The sequence below is a fragment of the Hyperolius riggenbachi genome, chromosome 4, assembly GCF_040937935.1.
Source record: "Hyperolius riggenbachi isolate aHypRig1 chromosome 4, aHypRig1.pri, whole genome shotgun sequence".
Taxonomy (NCBI): domain Eukaryota; kingdom Metazoa; phylum Chordata; class Amphibia; order Anura; family Hyperoliidae; genus Hyperolius; species Hyperolius riggenbachi.
The window spans coordinates 454,333,377-454,353,220 of NC_090649.1; the positions used below are offsets into that span (position 1 = coordinate 454,333,377).

The window sequence follows — 19,844 nt, forward strand, 5'->3', positions numbered from 1 at the left end:
GTGCACAAAAATGTTCTTCGGGTGCCGCATGAATGGCTGCTGCTGGGAGTTCTCCTCCGGGCATGGTTGGGGGGAATCAATACCTAGATTCAATGTAATGTTTTTCAGCATCATTTTATGTATTTTGGGTGTTAGGTGTAATTTGGGTGATCCGCTGTCGGGTTTCGTGTATTTTGGGAAACTGCTTCCAGAATATGTGTATGTTGGGGGAACTGCTGCGGCCACATTGTCTATTTTTGGGGGAACCACTGCCATATTATCTGTATTTTGGAGGAACTTGATTCTACCAGATTACGCGTCTTTTTGGTGAAATGCTGTCAGATTACATCTATTTTTGGGGGATACACTACGGCAGAGCTCAAACTTCCCCGGCAGACCTTTTACATCACTGCTAAGGTCATGTATATTTGGCCCCGCCCATGACCAAGCCCATGTTATGCTTGACCACGCCCATTTGTTGGCGTGGCGTAGGTGTTTTTGGGGTGAGTCCACTCACCTTTTTTTCCCAGGACTAGACCTCTGTTTAGTTGTAATAAAATATCAGAAATATTTACTAATGTTTTACTATCCTCATTACAACTGTAAATAATTCTTCAATTTCATTGTTATAGACAATATTTTGTAATTTCAGCTTTACCCTCTTTAATACCGTTATTTTAACAAATTTATTATTCTAACTCAGATAAAGATGAAAAAAAAACAATACAAAATATTGTTATAGACGATATTTTATAATTTTGACTTCACCACACACTCTTTTTTTCTTGACGCCCTTATTTAATGTATGCATTTATACCTTCCAGGTGGTTCTGAGTCACCATGAGCTGTCTAGGTATTAACACGAGCTATGTGGGTATTAAAAACACACGATTGGTTCACACGATGGCCATGGGCCCCGGACCTCTCTCACTGGCCGGGGCCCCAAGGCCAACACGTGATACCTGGAGGGGAGTGCAGGTGGGCCTGGACCTCTCACACCCAGGCTCTGGACCTCTCACATCCAGAAAACCCACCAACCCTGCCTCCATACTGAATGCTAAATTCAACACACACAAGCAATAGAACACAGCAGTACATGCATCCAGCTACATTTAAAAGTGGTCAGCAGGTGCTCGTCAGCCAATCAGGATGCACTGTCATACACCCTTTACCTGCCATACCACATCTAGCAGCCATTAGCATTCAGGTGGGAGGCTTCAGTTGGACGCCATCGCAAGATTGCGTCGCTAGCAGGACCGCCCCGTGCAGGCATCCCTCCCACAGGGGTCCCTCCCTAACCGCTCACCTGTCCGCCATGTCCTAGAGCTGAAAGAAAATGTTTAAAAACACACAATTGGTTCACACGATGGCCAGGGGCCCCGGACCTCTCTCACTGGCCGGGGCCCCAAGGCCAACACGTGATACCTGGAGGGGAGTGCAGGTGGGCCTGGACCTCTCACACCCAGGCTCTGGACCTCTCACATCCAGAAAACCCACCAACACTGCCTCCATACTGAATGCTAAATTCAACACACACAAGCAATAGAACACAGCAGTACATGCATCCAGCTACATTTAAAAGTGGAGAAAGGGTAGGAGGCGCCCGTGGACGTGTAGCTATAGTTCTTGTAATAATTCAGACAAGGTAATTATATTCCTACCTTGGAGTAGTACAACTCACACGTATAGTAGTAGTTGAAATTTCTCAAGCTTTATTGGGGCACAAATGACAACGCGTTTCGCGGCCAAGCCGCTTCTTCAGGTCTATAGGTGTGCCTTTGGGTACAATATGGCAACAATCAGGATAGACATACCACTATGCATCAGTGTAATCATACAAAACAATAAATAACACTAATAAATACATAGTACTAATAAAACATAAAACAATAAAAGGCAATAAAAAGTTCGGAGCACATCAACAAGTAAGACATATGCACCCGTATGAGCATATAAACAATATAAACGTGTGCATGTGCATTAGCATATACACAAAACATGTATACATGTACACACATATATACATTCATAAAAGATTGAACCATCAGGTTTATCTGTATGTAATACAGTCTGAGTGGCAGGGTTGCGTATATAATGGTCCCCGGGGAAATCACATAGTGATCAACGGGTCTAGGCATGATGAACAGGTATGGGGATAGAAAAAGGTATTGTATCTGGGGGGCAAGGTTATTGGGGGATTAGAAAAGTTAAATTGTCTGTGCAGAGGATGGATATAAGGCAAAATTAAGCAAAGGTGAAATGTAGGAGGTCAGGAGGAGAGCCTCACTATAGGGGAACAGGATAGGTGTAGACAGATACTACGTGAGGATACTGGTGGGAAGGGTGAAGAATTGGGCCCATAGAAGGCATACTGATCAAGATTAAGGGCTTACCTGAGAAGATGCACGTCTAGAACCCGAGCGCCATATAGTGCTGCGTGTGGAGCGGCGCTGGATAAATAACTGAAAGCGCGCGCCGGGGGGGAGCCCCAGTGACGTCATAGAGGGGCGTGTCACGGAGCCACGTATATCGGGAGGTGGGGAAAGCCTGTGTCCGTGCACAAAGACGTAATGTGGGAACGTGCTAAAGAGCACGATATGTATGCCGGCAGCCATTTTGGAGGAGTCCTATGGGGGCAACCATTTTGTGGAGGGACCAGATCGTGCCAAAGAGCACGAAAGGTAGCCATGCGGCCATATTGGAGGAGACACCTGGAGGCAGCCATGTTGGAAGGGATCAGGGATCAAGTTAAACTGCCAGTACAGCAGAACGATACTAAATAATATTAATAATAAGATATATATGGAATACAATAATCTGAATATTAATAACATAATTATAAAACAATATATAACCAAACCAGGAGGGGGGAAAGGAATGGGGATAGGAGAACAAGGGAAGAAGGAAAAAGGGTGCAAATTGGCAATAATGGAAGTAACAAACCAGCAATATATATATATATGCACCCATATGTGCATGCATAATGAAATCATGTATTACAATAGGAGTACTGTATATAAGCATGCTGTATAACTACCCGAATATCCACATCCTCATCTATAAAAGCTTAGGGTGCACTAGGGCAGAGGTTGTGAGGGCACTGGGTTATGCCTCCGGGTTAGAATAAGTCCCCATAGATGAAACTTTTTCCTTTGGGTCCCTACCTTTACAGAGGGCATCCTACAGGGAGTGGACAAGGGATCAGAAGGAAGGTACCTAACCCAGGGGATAGGACCTTAACCATGTATAGAAGAACCGGGGAGTGCAGGTGGGCCTGGACCTCTCACACCCAGGCTCTGGATGCATGTACTGCTGTGTTCTATTGCTTGTGTGTGTTGAATTTAGCATTCAGCATGGAGGCAGTGTTGGTGGGTTTTCTGGATGTGAGAGGTCCAGAGCCTGGGTGTGAGAGGTCCAGGCCCACCTGCACTCCCCTCCAGGTATCACGAGTTGGCCTTGGGGCCCCGGCCAGTGAGAGAGGTCCGGGGCCCCTGGCCATCGTGTGAAGCAATCAAGTGTTTTTAAACATTTTCTTTCAGCTCTAGGACATGGCGGACAGGTGAGCGGTTAGGGAGGGACCCCTATGGGAGGGATGCCTGCACGGGGCGGTCCTGCTAGCGACGCAATCTTGCGATGGCGTCCAACTGAAGCCTCCCACCTGAATGCTAATGGCTGCTAGATGTGGTATGGCAGGTAAAGGGTGTATGACAGTGCATCCTGATTGGCTGACGAGCACCTGCTGACCACTTTTAAATGTAGCTGGATGCATGTACTGCTGTGTTCTATTGCTTGTGTGTGTTGAATCTATGTGGGTATTACTTAGTATTGGACCAAGCCCAATCTCATAGAACCATATCAATCCCTGCCATGCACTGATGAGGACCAAATAATCCAAAACAAGCTGTCTACATGTTGGACTGATATGGCTTTGTAAAATGTATAATCTACAGACTCACTATACAAGGCGATTCTGGATGTGTGGCCTTGTTTTTGGGGCAAAAATAGAGAACTTTTATATTCAGGAGCAGCCCCATATTTCTGGCAAGGCTGCAAAGGCCCGGGCATTGAGCAGCTGCAGCCCCATGGGGTGGCAGGACACAGAAGAAAGACGGTTCAACATTGAAAAAGGGTTGCTGTATGTGGAGGAGGAGGCTACAAATTGAAGTGAAATGGGGAGCAACACAGGGAAAAGGGGTGCTGCAGCTCATGAAAGCTGTATATTAAAGAAAGGCTGCTGTACATGGATGCTAAACATGAAAGAGGGGCTGCACATTGAATGGGAGGGATGCTGCTGCTAAATGAAGGGTAACAACAAGAAAGTTGGACTAGGGCCACTGAAAGTATAAATACAGCCTTGTTCAGTAGTGATGCATTGTGGGAAACCACAATTGCTCACTTGGCTGAATTATTGCAAATACCTTCTGTTTTAAAATGGCAAAATGACATATGTCATTGAAGGGGATTGTGGTACATATTTGTCTGTTTAATATGATTAGCACTGAAAAAAACATTATAGATATTCTCATTAGGTAATACAGTGGAATCTTGTAATAGTAAACTCTGATACAGTACTGTAAACCTCTGACTGTGGTAAACTAAACTCACGCCTTGTTCACATTTGGGGCTTGAGTCACTAAGACAAATAGCATGCCTTATCAAAGTTAACATGCCTTATCAAAGTTAACACGCCTACGAACAAGTCCTGCCCTACGAACCCGCAGGGGCTCAGGGCAGGTCAAGTGGAGCTCTCGTCATTGCCAATTAGCAGGCATACGTTTGCTATGCTACTCTGATAAGGCGTGTTAACTTTGATAAGATGTGTTAACTTTGATAAGGCATGCTATTTGTCTTAGGGCTCGTTCCCACTGTTGCGACGCGATTTCGGCCGCATTCCGACGCTTGTAAAAAACGCATGCGGATGCGTTTCCACATGCGTTTTTACCCGCGATTTCGCCTGCGATTTCGCATGGCAGGGTGCCATGCGAAATTAACCATGACACTGCCAGGGCTAAATAAAATTGAAAAAGGTGCGAAATCGCACGCGAAATCGCGGGTAAAAACGCATGTAACAAACGCATGCGTTTTTACTATTAAATACATTAGCGGCGATTCGCACGGATTCCCGACGCAGGCGAAATCGTTGGCTCTTTTGTGCGTTTTTTTCACGCTGAAAAAAACGCACCTCAACAACGCTACAGTGGAAACAGGCCCATCCACTTGTATTACATGTGCGGATCTGCATGCGTTGGACGCATGCAGATTCGCGATAGTGGGAACGAGCCCTTAGTGAATCAAGCCCTAGGTGCACTGAGAAAGGTGTAAAAGCGCATGTTAAAAACGCATGCGCTTGTGCGCACTCCAGAGCATTGCGCTGTGCTTTTTTAACCCTATTTTTCTTATTGTAGCAGTTGTCAATAAAGCTTTGTTTTCATATGTAAATGTATTTTTTTTTTTTGAATAAGGGGTAAAAAATGCATGCACTTCTACGTGCTTCTCCGCTTGTATGCGCTTCTTTGCTCTAAAAAAAAAAGCGGACCCATTCACTTGCATTGATGTGTGTTTTACAGCTTAATGCACAGAAATGCATGCAACCCTACATTTTTGTAACTGAGCTCGGCGCAGCGCATAGATGGGAACCAGCTACATTTAATTACATGGGAAAATCAATACCTTGCAGAACGCACAGGGCAATGAGCTGTGAAAAGCGCACATAAACGTCCCTGATGTGAACGAGTCCCCACAGGTCTGGGCTGTGTGCCCGTATGAATATACAATGTATGACCGATTCTGATATAGGTAACTTCTGATTTAACAAACTACTTGGCCAGGTCCCTTGGTGTCTACTGTAAAGAAATTTTAGCGTAGTGTAAATAAACTCTCTTTTTTCCTTTGTTTTGTTTTGCATGTAGAAAAGTGTTGCTTTGTTGCTGCTTTAAAAAAAGGCTCCAACGTTAAAGAAGCAAAGTCCCCAGACTTGGGTACTGGAGATGGTTGATGAGATGCTAATACATTTATGCAGCTTGGATGATCATAATCACCAGCTTCTGCATTTCATTGGTCCAATTCCAAGATGTACACATTTGCATAAAATTAACATAACATTTACATCAACTCAAAGGTATTTGCATCTTCATCTCTATTGGTGACTGATAGCAAGATCCTGCCTTCTTTAGATTTAGTAGAACTGTTTTTGGATCATTTTGGCACCCATTATGAAACTCTTATGATCTTCACAGCCTACCTGTTTGGATGTTTGGAGATTGGGTGGCAGGAGAAGGAGAGGCGTGGTGAGGAAAGGGGGAGGAGAGGGGAGTGAGGGAGCGGAGTGAAGGGGAACCTATTCCTATTGCAATAAATAAAGAGACACTGAAGCGGAAAAAAATATATATGATAAAATGATCTGTATGTGTAGTACAGCTAGGAAATAAAACATTAGGTGCAGAAACACAAGTCTAATATTGTTTCCAGTACAGGAAGATTTAAGAAACTTTAGTTGTTATCTATGCAAAAGAGCCATTGAACTCCACAACTTTCAAAGTCGCAGAGAGCTCTGTCTTCTGAAACTTGTTATCTCAATCTGTCAGTCGTATTTTCTTTTTCTGTCCAGAGGACAGGTCCATAGTTCACAAGAATGCTCTGTGGAAACATTTAGAATGCTGAGTCGTGTGTAAACTGCAAATATAAGAAAATGATGCAATGTTAAAAAAAAAAAAAAAAACCACTATTTAACTGAAAATAAAAATGAGAAGATTTTCTTTGCTACTACTGTTCTAGTAATTATCCGTACTACACAACCAATTCATTATATCTTATTTTTTTCCACTTCAGTGTCTCTTTAATGAAGAAGAAAAAATCTTGGTTTTTAAATAATTTGACAAAATAAAGGAATATTAACATAAAGTAATAGCATTATTAGCCTCCGTTAATGCTTCATAAATATTACCTTACAAAAATACCTCTTCATCCACTGTAAGATTTTCTGTGGCTGCCACTGTCTGTCTGGTTATACAGCATCAAATAAAGCTATTAAAGTAATAACTGAATAAAACATCATTCATTATCATTTTAAATCACAATGTTTTGTTTTGTTTTTCTTTTAGGTTCTCCAGTTTACAGTATGTACTGTCTTTTCATCAGTGCATATTGTTAGGTTGTAGCATTTTTTTCTCAGTTTTACATTCTGTTACTTTGTATTGCGGTAGGCTTCTAGTGCTGTATCAGTGGCATAACTAGACTTAAAAAGGAACTTCAGCCTAAACAAACATAGCAGTACTTACTTTGTAAGGAGTGTGGGGCAATTGACACGACTGTCCAGCACGGCGTCCCGCAGGGGGATGATGTTCAGCACCTCCACCAAGTTAACAAATGCTCGGGGGACCTGTCAGACGGAGGGAAGGGAGAAAAGATCTCTGCAAGTTATTTAACTGACAATGGCAAAAGCCCTGAAGTATTTCTGTCACGCTACGTGCTATGTGGACCACTACACAATATACAAACAGACAAGGCTGGACATAAGCTGTTGTCATACACGTAATCAGCTGGCTGCTGTACAGTGGGCTAGGCAGAATCAGAGTCGGTAACAGGATAAGGTCATATACGTTAGATCAGATGGCTACAGTACAGGGGGATAGGCAGAATCAGAGTCGGTAACAGACTGAAGTCATACACGTAGGATCAGATGGCTGCAGTACAGGGGGCTAGGCACAGAGAGTGGTCAGTAAAGCTAAGGTCGAATCTATGTCAGGCTGGCAATCGCATTGAAATACAATAATGAAAGTCGCATTGAAATACAATGTTTATCACAGAGTGATAAGGTGCCCAGCAATACCAGCGTACTGATTGCTATCACGGGCAACGAGAGACTGCAGCAAGAGATTTTAAATATAATCACTAACCCAATCAGTGGCCGGCCACACACACAGAGCCAATCAGCACATAGCATCTATCCATGCCTGAGTGTCAGCTGATCTAAGCTATCAGCTGACACTACCATTGCAGACATCAAAGAGCATAAGCTGCACACGCCCACCCAGGGACACAGGGGGGACTCTCAGTCACCGCAGCAGGGGTGCCGGGGATGCTGCCGGAAGGATCGGAGGAGGAAGCTCGCGGCCACGCTCCGTCATCTGACCCGCCTGAACCGGCGCTGGAACCGCTGACAGGTAAGTTCATTACAATTTCAAGTATTGCAATTTTCATATGCTCTGATTTCAGTACCTAGTAGACTTTTTAGACAGTATGCATTTGTTTGCACATCGAGCCGTGCCTTTAGTCATCCAAGTGTGTATTTTATTTGCTATTGCTTTTTTTGTACGTGTCAATATTCCTTGAATGCTTCACAATTAACTTTTTTTGTGTTGGTGTCCAAATTCAGGACCACATGGTTTGGATCCCAAACAGCCGAATTCAGAACCATTTCAGCACCAGACAGCAAGATGGTGTACGTTTCAGTATAGTTCTTTCATCATAGCTTCAAAAGTCATGTAGTCCGGTGCTGAAATGGCGGCTGTTCGGATTCCGAACCACATGGACCCGCTAACACTATTCATGGTCCCACCGCCAACACTATTCATAGCCCCACCAACCCTATTCATGGTCCCGCCAACACTATTCATGGTCCCACCACCAACATTATTCATGGTCCCACTGCCAACCCTATTCATGGTCCCGCCACCACTATTCATGGTCCCACCGCCAACATTATTCATGTTCCCACTGCCAACACTATTCATGGTCCAGCCAACTCTATTCATGGTCCAGTCAACACTATTCATGGTCCCACCAACATAATTCATGGTCCCACCAACACAATTCATGGTCCCACCAACACTATTCTTTTTATTGTTGATAAAGTGTTGAGACACTTGAATACTTGTTAGTACCCCAACATTATTCCATACTTGTCTATATTTGCACAATCTACGGTTGACTAATGACTATATGGGGTCGAGACCATTTAATCCTCCTCTCCTATACTCTTGCCATGGTCTGCTTTGTTCCTTTTGAGTTACCACATGCCAGACTGACCCCATTACTGCCATGGTTTCTGCCCCTAAATAGGCATATTCTTGCTAGTGTGTAGGTATAGTCGGAAATTCTGATTTCCGCCAATGCCAATCACCGATTCCGCAGATTTCCGATGAGTCTTTTTTTTGGTCATTTTTTGCATTCTCTGATTGGCCATCTGACTCTAAAGTATTGGAGCAATCAGAAAATGCAGAATTTTACTGTGATAATCGGAATACCACTGAAATTTTAGGCAAATCACAAGACTCGGGAATACTCGGTAATATCCAAGTTTTGTGATTAGTCTAAAATGACTGCGGTAATTTGATTTACTCAGAAAAATTCTGCCTTCTCTGATTGGTCCATTGCTTCAGAGTTCTGTGATTAGGCTAATTGCAGAAATTTCCATTCTGTGAAATGCGAATGAGCATCACTACAAGTGTGTAACAAAAACGCACAAACTACCAATCAAGACAGTATGAGCTCTCAGAGACGTGCGCCCACCTCACTGTGCAACATGTCCAGGGCCTCCTTGATGTTGTTCACATAACTCACAGCAGAGAAGACATTCTGAGGAGACAAAAGAGAACGTAAGATACATCTGATTATTATTCTTCTGCAGAAATCACTAGAGTTCTTGGTTGGGTGTCTGCAGATATCCATAGACATGGGGTAAAAATTCAGTCTAGAGTTTGTTCTTGTTGGCATCCCTTGTGGCTTGTTGAAGGTCCACGGTGCCAAAAATGTTTAACATGCATGTACATGCATACATGTTAATTTGTTCCAGAGTAAAATACACTATAAATGAGTTTTTCCTTTGTTAATGTCATATACAATCTGCTATGTTTTGGACTAGTCCATGTCCTCATGGGGGATTCTCAGGGTTTTGTTTGTTTTTAAAAGGATTTTCAGAATAGCAGTTGATCAGTCTAACTGCCAGGGGCATAGCAATAGGGGCGACCGCATAGCAATAGGTTGCGACCGCATAGCATAGCAATAGGTTGCGACCGCACCTATTGCTATGCTATGCGGGGTCAGAGGGACCCCGTATGGCCCTCCCTCAACTGCAGTATTAGCTCTCTATTGGTGCTGTGCTGGAAATATTCACTTCTATAGATGCTTTGAATTGTAGTAATAATTAACATGCTGTTCCCCATCCCTTTCTTGCACCTCTGACACTGTAGTGGTCCTTGGCAGGTTTTGGTGCGCCGTATCAATTGTTATGCATAGAGTGTCTGGGGGGTCCCATGTAAAACTCGCACTGGGGCCCATAGCTCCTTACCTACACCACTGCTAACTGCCAAAATAGTGTGCAGGCGAGTAGGGAGGCCAGCCGGCATCTTTGTACAAATCATTTCCAGGGAGGGCTTTTGTAAAGAATAAAGGAAATACTAAGAATCTTCCAGTCCAAAACTTGTCTGATCTTTACTGCTTTCTGTAAGCGACAGCAACCTAGGAGAAAATACATTTATAGTGCATTTTACTCTAGGAAAAATGCACTTCTTATACATGAGCATTTTAAATTTTACATTTTTTTTATGATAGTGGTCCTACTGTATAAAGGGTTATTTAGCCAAAAAACAAAAATCAGTTTAACTAACCTGGGGTGTCTTGCAGGCCTGGAGTCATCCTGTGCCCGCGCCGTTCTTCAAGACCCTCCAGTGAGCAGTGCTGACCCCCTTAAAGCTGGCTGGTCTAGACCAGTCAAAGGCTACTGCGCATGCTTGGACCCGAGCGCACCCTGCTCTCGCTCCCCGGGAGCGTTCTGTGCATCCTCAGTAGCGATTTTCTCATACTGCGCAGGTGAGGAGGCACGTGGCTGGCCAGCTTTGCGGGGGTCAATGCTGCTGGCTGGAGGGACTCGGAAGGACAGCGCAGGCACAGGATGACTCCAGGGTGCTGTACGAAGCCCCAGGTAAGTTAAGCTGATTTTTTGCCCTCCTTAAAGGTTTCCTTTAATAGTCAATAGTCAGTCAAAGTTTAAAATTTAGGTCCACACACCAAAGGAGCGGCAGTGAAAGCATGAATGTGCAAGAGATTGCGTGAAACAGAGCAGTGTGTTCATGTTTTTTGTATACATCGCTGGCCACTCCTCTGACCAGTTGGTGGAGCAAGAACCGTACAAATACAGCGTGGAAACATCTGACTTACACAGTCAGTACCCAACAGGTACCAATTCACCCCATATTCGTCAGTAGGCGATTTTATTTTTTAATACACACACACACACACACTAGACTACCAACTTACGCTGTCAGAACACACTGCACAGAGGTCATTCACACCGATGAACATTGTGATAACTTTCCAGTCGCTGTTGAATTTGATTCTCTGCAAAAAGGAAGGTAAACATTTTATTTAGATGACTGAAAAATGGAAAGTTGTGAGAGCAGGTTGTGAATCAGCCAATCACAGCAGACAGAGCCTTGCTGTACAGCTGCCAATAGACCACCTTGTCATTCTTCATCTCATCGATCAGCGTCCTGACTTGTGTAGGCATATCCCTGGGGAGTAACGGGGAAAGAAGTAAAATTGTTATTTATGAAGAGAAGGAAGTCTTGTGCATGAATGACAGGTTCACGTTAACCTCTGTTTATTTTTATAATAAAGTCAGAAGGTCTTACAAGGCTTTGGCCCCAGGAACGGCCCGGTTGAAGAAGGAGTTGTAGGCTTCCTCACTGCCGGTTTCTGTAGAGTATCCAGTGAGAAATGGGTTGAACTCCAGAAGAATATCTGCGAAGATAAGAGGTGAAGATTTCACAATGCAGAGATGAGTCATGGACTATGTCCACCATGCTGCTTTCATTAGAAAAGCTGGTAACATCTAACGACTAGAGATGGTGGATGAGATGATCATCACTCCAGCTTGCAGGTAAAATTCTTTATTAGAGCTGTTTAGTGATGAGCACACGTTTTGTATGGAAGTCATTTCGCATGGAAATTCGCAATAACGATGCAGAATCGTAATGCAAAATTTCTGGAAAAATACTAATTCATTTTGTCTGTAATTGTAGTCATTCCTAATTTCACATAAATTTCACGTTCATTTGCGCTAACATTTTACCTTATTTTGTGCCGACTTAAAGCAGAACGGTAGATTGATAATAAACACATTGTTTCACTTCCCTGGGGCTTCCCCAAGCCCCCAGCACCTGTCCTGTCCCATGCCGCTCCTCAACCAGTCTCCGTTCCCCCGCCGCCGCTCGGTCCCGTACCCCGACTTGTAAATCGATGCCAGCGCGGCTCTGGCCAAGCGTAGCCTTTCTTCGCGTTCCCCTCTGCAATAGCGGGGAACGCGAAGAAAGGATACGCGTGGCCAGAGCCGCGCAGGCGCAGTGGCCCGGCGGCGAAAGCAAAACTAGCTGGCGGCGGGCGAACGGAGGCTCGTTGAGGAGTGGCGCGGGACAGCCTATTCGTTCAGAAATTTCTTTCTGTGTCTTACCCTCTTGCTTGAGGGTGTCAATGATGGCCTTCTGGACAGCAGTCAGGTCGGCAGTCTTACCCATGATTGCGGTTTTGAGTAATGAACCAGGCTGGGAGTTTTTAAAAGCCTCAGTAATCTTTTGCAGGTGTTTAGAGTTAATTAGTTGATTCAGACGATTAGGTTAATAGCTCGTTTAGAGAACCTTTTCATGATATGCTAATTTTTTGAGATAGAAATTTGGGTTTTCATGAGCTGTATGCCAAAATCATCAATATTAAAACAATAAAAGGCTTGAACTACTTCAGTTGTGTGTAATGAATCTAAAATATATGAAAGTCTAATGTTTATCAGTACATTACAGAAAATAATGAACTTTATCACAATATGCTAATTTTTTGAGAAGGACCTGTAAATGTTATGCTATATTTGTCTGTCTTACAAGTGCCTCTTTGATTTAATTGTAAACAAGATGAATGAAATGATCAAAATCAGTGTCAAACTGGCCAAAACACTCGATTTCAGTGGGGGTTGAATAATTTTGAACACAAAACTGTAAATCCAATAAATAACAATGTTAAGTTTGGAGGTTCATACCTCTGTACAGGGCCGGCCCGCTCATGAGGCGGGGTGAAACATTTGCCTCAGGCGGCAGATGTGGGGGAGCGGCACCCGGCCGTCCATGCATGCTGGGCCGGCCGGCCCGCCCGCCCGCCGAGCTGGAGGGGTAGCTGGCAGAAAGGGGGTATTGGGCCTAGCGGTGGGGAGGGGGGTCGGACCCCCCCCTCCCTCGCCTGGGTCCCCCGATCTGCGCTCCTCCTCCAGCGTTACTAGCCTGCATATAATGAAGAGGCAACGGGCGGGGGAATCACTCACCTCTTCCGCGTTCCATCGTGGCTCCACTGACGTCACTTCCGGCAATGCCGCCCACTGTATTGTAAGTGGACGGCCTTGCAGGAAGTGACGTCAGTGGAGCGCACGATGGAACGCGGAAGAGGTGAGTGATTCCCCCGCCCGTTGCCTCTTCATTATATGCAGGCTAGTAACGCTGGAGGAGGAGCGCAGATCGGGGGACCCAGGCGAGGGAGGGGGGGGTCCGACCCCCCTCCCCACCGCTAGGCCCAATACCCCCTTTCTGCCAGCTACCCCTCCAGCTTGGCGCCCCCCCCCCCCCCCCCGCGGGGGGGGGGGGAGGTCGGCGGCGGCGGCGATTTTTTTCTCATTTTGCCTCAGGCGGCAAAAAGTCTAGGGCCGGCCCTGCATACTGTCATTAAGTTACATTAGTTATGTTAATTAAAATAGATAGGAAATATAATCTCTTACCCACCCTGTTTTAAAAGAACAGACAAATGTTGGATTTCATGATGGCAGCCATCTTTTTGCTTGAAAGGAAGTGACAGGGAGCATGATACAGTTTCAACTGTTCTGTGTCCTGAGCACCTCTCACAGTTGCTAGGCAACGTGAATAACAACATAGGAAATCCCATCATGCTCTACACAACATCAGGGGAAAAAAGCCCGGGCTGTTTTCTTTGATGGGTGGAGCTTAGGTAAAAATGCAGCTAAAAATGATGCTTTGGTAAGAAAAACAAAGTTCTGATGCTGTGAAACTGTTAAAGAAACACCAAGCCTTTTCAGTTGTGCTGAGTAGATTTTTAGTCCGGAAGTTCACTTTAATAGGGCTCCCCTGCAAAAATGATAGCATGGTGTCCCTTGGTTCCCAAACCCCATGAGGGTCACGTGATCAGGAGCTGTCGAATGACAGCAGAGAGTGCTGTGAAGCAGAATCTGGAAGCAGGAAAAAATTACAGACGCTTCCTCTACTGTACTTTGCATGGTGGGAGGAGGTGGCAGGGATGGTTTTTGTGAGCAAACAGAGATTTTTTTTCGAATTGGCTGCACTTGTGCTTGGGGTGAGGGTGGAGGATGGCAGAGGTTGCAGGGTGATTATTACGTCCATGTACTGTGTATTACACTGCTTAGAGCATTATAGGGCTATTTGATGCATTAGGGTAGCTATGTGGCTACTGTATAAACACAACAGTATACTGTATATAATTATGTTTTGTGTTGTTGTGCAGGATGATGTGCCCCTGTCTGATGAACGCCCACAATGGTACGGAGGAGCTGCAGGTCTTAAGGGATACTAACGTTGCTTATCAGGTGTGGTACCGCGATGGTGCATTGCATGATTTGTACCAAAGCCGGAAATTTGGGTGCCGGCTATGGTTAGAAACTTGGCAGCTATAGTGTGAAATTTGGGCATCTGATAAATAGCAAATTTCACACTATAGTCACTATTCATAATGATGCTTATGTTTACTCCCCAAAATTATCTTAATAGCAGTGGAATTATGGTTGTGATTAGTCAAGGAGGGGGTGTGTTCTTAAAGTGGTCTGAAAGTCAGCATTTCTACTTTGCTCTAAAAGATTCCTCACAGCTTGAAATCTACTATCCCAGAATTTTTGTTTTAGCAGAATATCACTGAAATGGTTAAACAAAGCACTTTGTCCTGCTATTCAGCTTCAAATCTGCATCCAAACTGGAGATAACAGTATCTTTGTTTGCATTCCAACGTTGATACATGTGTAAGTACAGTGCAACAAGTGATAAGGAGCTCTCCGTGAAGCTCTCTGTGCTTCAAGCACACAAACAGCTCAGAAGATGTTAATATATAATAAAAAACAGTTTGAATAAAATGCAATGGCAGGTTCCAGGGCAAGACAAACTACACTTTGGAAACTTGTAATTTGTAAACAGACAATATTACTTGTGCACAAAAGCAAATATGATAACTGTATGAGTAATAAAAAGTAGGAAAACACATTTTTATTCAATGTTATGTCGGAGTTTCAGACCACTTTAAGGGTTAGGCATGGGGGTTAGTTAAGGTTAGGCATAGGGTGTGTTTTAAGGGTTAGGCATTAGGGAGAATGGTTAAGGTTAGGTCTGTGGGATATTTTTTAGGGTGTGTTTTAAGGGTTAGGCATTAGGGAGAATGGTTAAGGTTAGGTCTGTGGGATATTTTTAAGTGTAAGGTCTCATTTAGACTATACGCGCTGCCGCGTGCTTTTTGGCAACTTGTATGGTGTGCGACACGCAAGAATGGTAGAAGGGCATAGACAGCCCTTCTACCATACCCATCATATGCACTGCTCCATGCATTTTTCAAGAATTGCAATGCTGACCCATTCACTAGAGTGAATGGGATCAGCAGAGCAGAGCATCGCGTACGTGTTGTTCTGATATTTTACTATGATAACTTTTAAAACGTAGAATATTGGTCAATTTTACCAATAAACTACTAGCCGAAATTGTTCGGCCAAATTTCATTGTGCCCCTTTTTCATGCACACAATTTGTATAGTTGAGATATACATTGTCCGTCTACCTTACACTATGTGCTTCTAATAAGAACGTCAAATATACTGTACATAACTTAAAGTGTACCAGAGACGTCAAAGTCTGAAGATGCGATACTTACCCAGGGCTTCCTCCAGCCCCATAAGCTCATTTGAGTCCCACACCGTCCTGCTGCAGTCTGCCGTTCTGTCTCGGTAACAGGCTCAGTCGGGTCAGTTGTGGCCTTCTGCCAGAAGACCCCGACTGAGCCTGTTACTGGGGCTGATCACGGCTGAATGGCAGACCGCGGGAGGACGGTGTGGGACTCAGGCGAGCTTATGGGGCTGGAGGAAGCCCCGGGTAAGTATCAAATCTTTAGACTTTGACGTCTCTGGTTTACTTAAAAGCATACCTGTAACCACCCCGAGGAAAAAAGTTACATATTCTTCCTAAGAAGAGGGAGGCTCTTTTTCAACCCACTTTTTGGTACTTTTTCAGCTGCAAAGGGCTTTAACAGAAGATGAAGAATTAACTTAGGAGAAAAAGTGAATTGAATATAGTCTGATGGCCATCAGAATGATAAGTGAATACATAACATTATCTAAAAGTGCTGGGAAGGGTATAAATCATCATAGAGTGAAGGGGCAGGTGCAGTGACGGCCCTGACATTGTGTAACTACACAAAGCAATACTAAACATAAATAACACCTTCTCATATTTCTGCCTTATTCTAGAAAGGTCTGGAGGATCTGATCAACACCGGAAGATACAACACAAAAGACGACTTCACAGTGGTTCTGCAGCCATTTTTTAGCCACACCCAGTTCCCATATCTCCAAGTAAGCTGCGTGCTCTATGTCTGTCACAATCATAGATGCAGCAACATTCATTTGCTTTGCTAGGCCTGGGTGCTTTGCCTTGGCTGGGGGCTCTGCTTTGCTGGGGGCTAGGCTAGGCTGGGCTGGGGGCTTTGCTTTGCTGGGCCCAGGGGCTTTACTTTGCTGGGGGCTTTGCTAGGCTGGGCTGGGGCCCTGGTTCTTTGCTTTGCTGGGCCCGGGGGCTTTGCTTTGCTGGTCTGGAGCCCGGGGGCATTACTTTGCTGGGGCTTTGCTAGGCTGGACTGGGCCCGGGGTCTTTGCTTTGCTGGGCTGAGGACTTTGCTTTGCTGGGGCTTTGCTTGGAGGGAGGGCTAGTTGCAGGCAGCACTACAGACTTCAGATTGTGGCGACTGGGGAAGGCAGAGCAGGACGCACATTACCCGGTACAGTTCACATGCAGGAAGTGACTAGTGAAATCACTTCCACATTTGAAGTGTACCTGTGTACGGGTAGTGGGCGCCCTGCTCTGCCTTTTCAAGTCGCCACGGTCTGAGGTCTGATCATGAGAGGCATGAGTGGGGACCTGGAGCGGGCACACTGCGTGGGGAGGGAGCTCCCATAATAGAGCGGCGCCGGTGCCATGGCAACTTGCACCGGCACCATTTTTAAAAACAAGAGGCTTACGGGGCACACGAACAGAATGTATCTGGGGCACCATGGCAACAGGGGTGGTGCCCTGGATCAAACCCCGGAGCGACGTGCCTGCTCTGTGGCTTAGATAGTCTAGGAACAGGAATGTATAACTCTTCTAGAAAGGTGCAAATAATTACTGGCTTGCATGTTAATCTCATGCAAATTGTATGCAGCTTGGAATTGGGCTAATCCAAATGCACTTCCTGTTAAATTTGACTGTCCCAGTTCCAAGCCACATACAATTTGCATTCAATTTGCATGCAAGCCAGAAATTATATGTACCTCATGGACCATCCCTCAGTTTCGATTAATAATATGCAAATTGATACAAACTGTTATGTTAATTTTATGCAGGTATGCAGCTGCATTTGATTGCTCCGTTTGCAGGCTGCATACATTTGGGTATCATTTGCATCAATTTGGTAGCTACTAGTTTGCTATACATCTGTGTGCCCATGGACTGTATGCACTGCACCTTGTATGATAGTGATCGGGGCTGGATTTCTGGAAAGGCCACAAGGCCCGAGCATTGGGTGGAAGGTGGCCAAGGGGTGGTTGGAAATGGAAGAGGGATTGCTGCAAATGGAAGGAGAGGCTTCCAATGGAATACAGTGGTTGCAGGTAAAGAGTAACCTATAGAAACAGGGAGCTGCTGCCCAGCCGTGTATAACTGAAGGGGGGCTGGAGTACATGAATGTTAGACATGGGAGAGGGACAGGGGCGTAACAATAGGGGAATCAGCACCTGCACCCGCGGGGGGGGGGGGGCAGGAGGGGTCACAGCATAAGGGGAGAGCACTGCACATTGGCGGGGAGAGGGGACAGTCCCCCCCCTCACCCTCTACGCTCTCCTTTCCTGTATCTATCATCAGTGGCAGCGGCGGCAGCTAAATATACCTCCATTTACCGCCGGAGGTCTCCGATCTGTAAGAGCCTCACACTACTTCCTGTTAAAACAGGAAGTAATGTGAAGCTCTTACAAATCGGAGATCTCCGGCGGTGAATGGAGGTATGTATAGCTGCCGCCGCTGCTTCCACTGATGATAGATGCAGCAGGGGAGCGCGCAGAGGGAAGAGCCCGAGGTGAGGGGGGAGACTGCCCCCCCCCCCTCCCCGCCGATTCCTGCCCCCCCACAAAACGTCCCTGGGTGGGCCCCAGGGGAGGGGGTAGGGGGCCCGCTCAAATTCTTGCAGGGGGACCTGTTGACTTCTAGTCACACCCCTGGAGAGGGAGCTGCACAAGGAATAGGAGGGGGTGCTGCATATCGAAAGAGAGCTGCAAGAAAGTTGGGCTATGTGCAAAAAAGGAATAAGTTCATCCTTGAGAGTGATATGAGACATTGCTATGACCACATTGGGAAGGGGAAAAAGGAATACATATGAAGGAGTTATTGCTCAAGGAAACTATTTCCTTTCATTCTTTAATCTGATCATAAAACCATTTCGTCAGCTCCATGGAGCAGAATAGTTGACGGCCTGTTTTTTTTATCTGTAGACTGGGGTCATGGATGTCTCGTACTTCGCTCCAGACTGTTTCCACATCAGTCAGAAGGGTCAGGCCCAGCTGGCCCGGCTACTCTGGAACAACATGGTAATGTATATAAAACAATAATAGATATATATTCTGGGAATCCATTAATAATTCGATTCCCAACAGCACTTATGAAACTCATTGGGGCAAGCTGTATAACGTTAGCCAATTAGAGCCTGGACAACCACATCAAGGGAGCAAATCTTATTGGGGCAAGCTGTATAATGTTAGCCAATGGGAGCCTGGACTGCCACACCCAGGGAGCAGATCTCATTGGGGCAAGCCATATAACATTAGCCAATTAGAGCCTGGACTGCCACACCCGGGGAGCAGATCTCATTGAGGCAAGCTGTATAATGTTAGCCAATTAGAGCCTGGACTGCCACACCCAGGGAGCAGATCTCATTGTGGCAAGCCATATAACGTTAGCCAATTAGAGCCTGGACTGCCACACCCGGGGAGCAGATCTCATTGGGGCAAGCCATATAACGTTAGCCAATTAGAGCCTGGACTGCCACACCCGGGGAGCATATCTCATTGAGGCAAGCTGTATAGTGTTAGCCAATTAGAGCATGGACTGCCACACCCAGGGAGCAGATCTCATTGGGGCAAGCTGTATAACGTTAACCAATTAGAGCCTGGACTGCCACACCCAGGGAGCAGATCTCATTGGGGCAAGCTGTAAAACGTTAGCCAATTAGAGCCTGGACTGCCACACCCAGGGAGCAGATCTCATTGGGGCAAGCCGTATAACGTTAGCCAATTAGAGCCTGGACTGCCACACCCGGGGAGCAGATCTCATTGGGGCAAGCCCTATAACGTTAGCCAATTAGAGCCTGGACTGCCACACCCAGGGAGCAGATCTCATTGAGGCAAGCTGTATAATGTTAGCCAATGGGAGCCTGGACCCTCACATCCAGGAAGCAGATCTCATTGGGGCAAGCCGTATAACGTTAGCCAATTAGAACGTGGACGGCCACACCCAGGGAGTAGATCTCATTGGGGCAAGCCGTATAACGTTAGCCAATTAGAATGTGGACGGACACACCCAGGGA

General features: G+C 45.5%; 1 protein-coding gene and 1 long non-coding RNA gene across 2 annotated transcripts in view; one reads left to right on the forward strand and one right to left on the reverse strand.

Annotated features, from left to right (window-relative positions):
• The window catches only part of LOC137504852 (phospholipase B1, membrane-associated-like), a 171,032-nt gene that overhangs the window by 119,854 nt on the left and 31,334 nt on the right, over positions 1-19,844 (forward strand). Inside the window, exons 38-40 of the mRNA XM_068233444.1 lie at positions 14,488-14,569; positions 16,483-16,587; positions 18,754-18,849. Of these exons, the coding sequence (XP_068089545.1) occupies positions 14,488-14,569; positions 16,483-16,587; positions 18,754-18,849 (283 nt within the window). The remainder of the gene's footprint in view (positions 1-14,487; positions 14,570-16,482; positions 16,588-18,753; positions 18,850-19,844) is intronic.
• LOC137570964 (uncharacterized) lies at positions 11,237-11,715 on the reverse strand. The gene is made up of 3 exons (XR_011031257.1): positions 11,610-11,715; positions 11,438-11,489; positions 11,237-11,316 (listed from the first exon to the last, which is right to left on the reverse strand). It is a non-coding gene; the product is annotated as an uncharacterized lncRNA (long non-coding RNA).